The 6,000-nt window shown below is 37.1% G+C and overlaps 1 protein-coding gene across 1 annotated transcript in view; it reads right to left on the bottom strand.

Moving 5' to 3' along the window:
• Positions 1-1,191: 1,191 nt before the first annotated feature.
• Sec62 (SEC62 preprotein translocation factor) overlaps positions 1,192-6,000 on the bottom strand; it is a 28,114-nt gene continuing 23,305 nt past the window's right edge. Inside the window, exon 8 of the mRNA XM_090338649.1 lies at positions 1,192-2,066. Within this exon, the coding sequence (XP_090194775.1) occupies positions 1,600-2,066 (467 nt within the window). The 3' untranslated portion in view covers positions 1,192-1,599. The remainder of the gene's footprint in view (positions 2,067-6,000) is intronic.

The raw sequence follows: 6,000 nt of genomic DNA, 5'->3' as shown, positions 1-6,000 counted from the left end.
GCTGGTTTCAGTACTGAAATTAAAAAGAAAAAACAAACAACCCCGCCCCCCAATAACTCAGAAACAATAATTATGCTTTACTATGAAAATAAAGTAGTAGAGCTCTGCAAATCTAAAGGGAAGATACCTGGGCAAGAATTTTTTTGCAAAGAAAAAACTTGTTAAAATGACTACCACTTAGCAGTTTCACTAACATCAAACAGCCACATTTGTGCCTATTTACAAAGAATAATACAACGAACGAAGTGACTGAATCATGTTGAATAAGATGTGTCATTACACAGGAAGTGCATTTTTTCAGAACATAAAGAACTTAACATCTTTAGTCAGATACTTAGAAAAAGTCCTACTGTTTCATCTACAAAACAAAATGCTCAATGATTAAGGAAAGTCATTTAATACTTATTAGCCAATAAAAACAGAACTGAAGATTATGCCCAAGTAAACAAAGCTTTTCTATGATTTGTAACTATGTAAGATAGAAAATCGGATAGCAAAACTAGTTTGAAGTAATTGGAGTCCAATGGTTGTCTGTGTTTTCTTTTATATCCTTTATTTGATATTTCAGAACAGTAAACTCTTCACAGCAGTGTCTCCTGGTCGGATAACAGAATACCCCATTTTTGAATGGAAAGATTTAAAGTAAATCAAGATGAACATTAAGGCATACAAATAGCTACTTTCGGTCTGCTTGTTTAATAGGGATCTGTTTTTACTCATTTTCAAATACATGGAATGTTGGCACATAACTGAAGCTGCTGTGGAAGGATCACAGATGTTCTGTGGGTTATGGGCATTTCCATTCCTCTAAAAACATACCCTTACATGGTCTTCATTGTACAAATTCATGGTGAAGTCTAAATAATAAGTAACAATTAAAATAAAATGTTTTATTTGTAAATTATGTACAGAATACACTTTACGTTATGACAAGGAGAGGGGAAGGAGGAAGAAGAGTTTGTCTGTTGGAGATGTCCATCTTTCTTGGAATCAAATGTACAATTCAGTTTGGACTTCCTATGTTGGAAAAGGAGAATTTCTAGCTTTATTAAAAATATTGTTGCATCGTTATTAGCTCGTTTGTTTCCACAAAATGCTTTTGATCCCTGCTTACTCAGAATATTAGAGGAAACTTCTGGTATAATTTTATCAAGAGAAAAACTATTGAGAACAATGAATTTAAGCATTTCATTCTAAAGAAACTGTGTAATGGCTATGAACCTATGCATAATCTGACAGTTGGGTTACTTTATTCTTTTCAAAGTTATTTTGATTAGTCTAACAGTAAAAAGCCATATAACTATCAAAAATGCCCTTAATCTAAATGTCAATGTGGAAAATGCATCTTTGATAACTATCAAAATGAATGAGATCTATTTATTGTAAAATTATCAAATGGATAAAACTTATCAATGGCTGTAGACTGTACCAAGAATAGTACCAATATTCTATAAAACGAAGGACTATCACTGCTTGAATGTCAAATACACATTGGTAAATCGATTTAAAGAATGCTACAGTGCCATGTGTACATTATGATGATCAGCCAACATAGAAAATCCAACCTCGTGCACTCATTCAGTCCCTACATTGGTGAGATTATGACTTTTCATGTCCAGATTTCGGTGTGTCTCCATCGTGGTCTTCTTCCTCCTCTTCACAATCCCCATCTGTTTGCTGCTCCAGCTCCTCCTTGGTGATCATTTCAAAATCATTCCCATTTCCACTACTGTGTTGGGACCGGTCATCTTCCCTCCTGTCACTGTCTGTGTCTGAATGTCGTTCTCCTCCAGAGCCTTCTGTTCCATGATTTCCTGGTCCTACTTTTCCTTCCTCATCTTCCTTTTTCTCACTGTCTGACTTTTCCTCACTGTCGGACTTCTGCTGTTTTTTGTTTTCAGGTTTTTCGTCTTTCTTTAAGTCTGCCTTTGGTCCTTTGTATTCGTGCGTGTACAGAGGCCTGAAGGAGTCAATGAAGCCCACATCGGCAGTCAGATTTGGCAAAAACCAAAAGTGGTGCCTTCCTCCAGTTATGAGCCAGATGATAAGAAACAGAATGCAACGAGCTGTGGGAGAAAGATTTCTCTAATTGAATAATTCATGCATTGACTCAGTAGGGGGTATCATTTACTTTTATCAGCACATATTATTTATATTACGAAAATTTAAATCCTGATAAGTTTGAACTAGGGAATACAATGCTACATTGCTATTCTTTTTTTTGTGTGTGTGCCAGTCCTGGGCTTGAACCCAGGGCCTAGGTACTGTCATTGGACACTTTTTGCTCAAGGCTAGCACTCTACCACCTTGAACCACAGCACCACTTCTGGCTTTTTCTGCGTGTACTGAGGAATCGAAAAATGTATTATTTTATACACATAATATAAATGCAAAATAATACAGCATAGGTTGTACTATGATACATGAATATATACATTATTTCTGATTTTAAAAGAAATGAATCCTGGCTGGGAGTTTGGCCTAGTGGTAGAGTGCTTGCCTAGCATGCACGAAGACTCAGGTTCGATTCCTCGGTACCACATACATAGAAAAAAAGCCGGAAGTGGTGCTGAGGCTCAAGTGGTAGAGCTCTAGCCTTGAGAAAGTCCAAGGACAGTGCTTAGCCCTGAGCTCAAGCCCAGGACTGGCAAAAAAAAAAAAAAAAAAAAAAAAAAAGAAATGAATCCTACATATACTGTAAATCTAAGGTGCTCACCTAAAGCCAAGGTCAGCCTTTGATAAAATCTTAATATTTCCAATCTCTCTTGTTTTATTAACTTGATCAATTATGTAATTTTTGCTTACTTAAAGACCACCTGTCTCATTATTAAGGAACTACAAACAAAAGAGACTGTGTAAACATAAATAATCAGTGAGGTTACTCCATCCCTCACCTCCAAGTGGTGCTGGGGATTGAATGCAGGGACTTATGTAGGTTGGGCAAGTGCTTTATCACGGAACTACACCCCCAATCCCTTAAAATGTTTGGAGACAGGGAGTAGGCTTTGATCTCTTACTCCTGCTTCTGCTTCCTGGAAGCTGGGATTATGTGTGTAATTACTCTGGCTGAGGCTAATCTTCTTGGAACAATCTATTATGATAAAACAAGGAGATTTGGATTTTAAAACTGGTAGCAATAAATTATCATAAGCCTTAATATTTAATGCTATTAACTCAGTGATGTTTTTCTTTTTTAAAAGCTGTAATGATAATTTCATAGACCAATTATGCAGATTTTCTGAGTCTATTTTGTTTCCTTTATAATTATATGTACCTGATTTCATAGAAAGCCCTAAAAAGTTCATCTATGTTTCTTTCATTATTTTGCTTTAGGTATATAAAAGAAAATGGCTGTAACTGCCTTAATTTAGATACTAGCATTTGTATTTATTTATAAAGTAGTATACTTTGTGGCAAAAACAGAAAAGGCAAATGTGTCTGAAATTATAATTTAAAAATACATTCCTTTAAAGGAGGCTATACATTTTTATTCCTCCAAGTATAATTATAAGGAATGCTATGACAGGGTTGTATTTTATCAAATCCAAGCAAAAGGCGATATAGCATAAATAATACCTAATTTCTTACTACATATAAACTGAAACCTAACATGCTTCAGTTTTTTTCTCCATGTGACATAGATTACCAGAAGCAAAAAAGGAAGAATCAAAGATAAATGATATCATGTACTGTCATACCATTCCTATACCAAGTGACACATTAAAGCTACTCAGGAGGCTGAGCTGAGGATTATGGTTTCAAGTCAACCAAGGTGGGAAATCTGTGACTCTTATCTCTAAATAAAGCCAGAAGTGGAACTTCTGGCTTCTTATCTCTAAATAATGCCAGAAGCTGTAGTTTAAGTAGTAAAGTCCTACCCTTGTGCACAAAAGCTCAATTCAAGCCCCAGGACCAGGGGGAAAAAAAAAGGGTGTGGCTAGAGCTAATCTTGTAGAGTGAGACAAGTCAAGAACAAAGGAACAAAAGGCGCATGGTATCCTTAATATGTGGCTATTAGATCCACACAGTACAAGAGCAAGGACTCAATATTTGTATACCTAATGCTATGGACATGGTATTAGAGATTAACACAACTACATAGACATAAAAACCTATGATTCTATAGACATAATGTTTTATTACATAGTTTAATATGTATCTATGATATACAAACCCTTACCCTAATTTTGATTAAGTTCTAAAAACTAAGTGCAAGTGATTATATATAGATTCCCTTCTTGAATACTTGTTTGTTAAACTTGTCATTTGAAATATGATGTAAAAATCAATGTTAATAAATTCAAGGGTGTGTGTGTGATGTAATAATGCATATTTAAAATAACACCAAACATAACTGTGAACAATTCTACCTCACAGAATAAAAAGAGAGGGGGCCAGGAGTATAGTCTTGCCTACAATCCTGAATAAAAAAGAAAAATGCAAGTAGACTATATACCAAACATTTGAAAAAATATTTGGAACTGCATTTTCTAACAAAACCAACATGTTGGATTTTAAGAGTATTATTATTATCTATTTTATTTTTTGCCAGTCCTGGGACTTGAATTCAGGGCCTAGATACTGTCCTTGGGCACTTCTGGCTCAAGACTAGTGCTCTGCCACTTGAGCCACAGCACCATTCCAACTTTTTCTGTGTATGTGGTACCAAGGAATCGAACCCAGGGCTTTGTTCATGTTAGGCAAGCACTCTACCACTAGGCCATGCTCCCAGCCCCCAAAGTATTTAATATATAAATTTAAATCCATAGCAACTTTGAAAAATACTCTGAAGAATACACACACACATACACTTTTTGTCAATTGTGGGGCTTGAACTCAGGGCCTGGCACCATCCTTGAGCCTCTCTGTGCTCAAAGCTAGTGTTCTACTATCTGAGCCACAGCACCACCAGCACCAGCTTAGAAATAGTATTTTAAAGAACAAAACCAAAGCCAGTGTGGTGGCTCACACCTGTAATCCTAGCTTCTTAGGAGGCTGAGATCTGAGGATCGTAGCTCAAAGCCAGCCTGGGTACTAAAGACCAAGAGACTCCTATCTCCAATTAACCACTAGAAAACAGGAAGTGGTGTTGTGCCTCAAGGGGTAGGGTGGTAGCCTTGAGCTGAAGAGCTCTGAGACAACACCTAGGTCTAGAATTCAAGCCCCACAACTGACAAAGAAAAAAAAAATCATTGGGTTGAGTGAGAATCAATGTCACATTGAAGTTTATGGCTTTGCTATTTGATTACACCAACACTAGTTACCTCCACAACAAGCTTAGAAATTATTTTGTGTCAGCAGGGATTAACCTAGATGAAAGAAAAATAAGAAGCCTCATGAAGAGATCATAGACACATGACTAACTGAAGGGAAACACCGGATGAACTGAGAGGCTCATGGCTGGTTGCACCACATGAGGACACTATGAAGGCCTGAGTGAAGGGATGTACAAAGAAAATGGCTTAGGGCTGTAGTAGCAATGCTTCATAATAACAAAAATCTATTTCATATATCACTGCACCTGAGAATAAAACCTTAGCGAGACTGGAGCTTCTATGAGGCTGCTGCTCTTTCCACACAGAAGCACTCACTTGGAAGGCTACGGTCCAGAGGGTAACAGCCACAAAGTCTGACTTTATTTCTAAATAACCAGCAAAACGCAAGGCTGGGCATGGGGCTCAAGTGATAGAATGCAAGCTGGCACAAGCAAGCAAGAGGCTCTGAGTTTAAATCCCTTGGCCCAGTTGGCAAAAAATTAAAAAAAAATAATTGCAGTTTGGTGAAAAGAAATCAATCTGCCATTTGAGGAATGTAACTAAAACTTCCTATTACACACCAGCGTAGACTCCAGATTGGCCTTGGCTGCAATCCTCCTGCTTATGTTTCTCTGTGTCACCACTCTACCCAGCCACTGTGGTTTCCAAAGCTAGGAAACCCATGCCTAGCTAGTGAGTGACATGAGTCTTGAAAATTCTATGCCTGGGTTGGCTTGAAACTCAA

This window comes from Megascapheus bottae, chromosome 1, assembly GCF_031878675.1.
Source record: "Megascapheus bottae isolate mThoBot1 chromosome 1, mThoBot2.hap1, whole genome shotgun sequence".
NCBI classification, from domain to species: Eukaryota; Metazoa; Chordata; class Mammalia; order Rodentia; family Geomyidae; genus Megascapheus; species Megascapheus bottae.
This window is presented reverse-complemented; position numbering and strand designations above follow the sequence as displayed.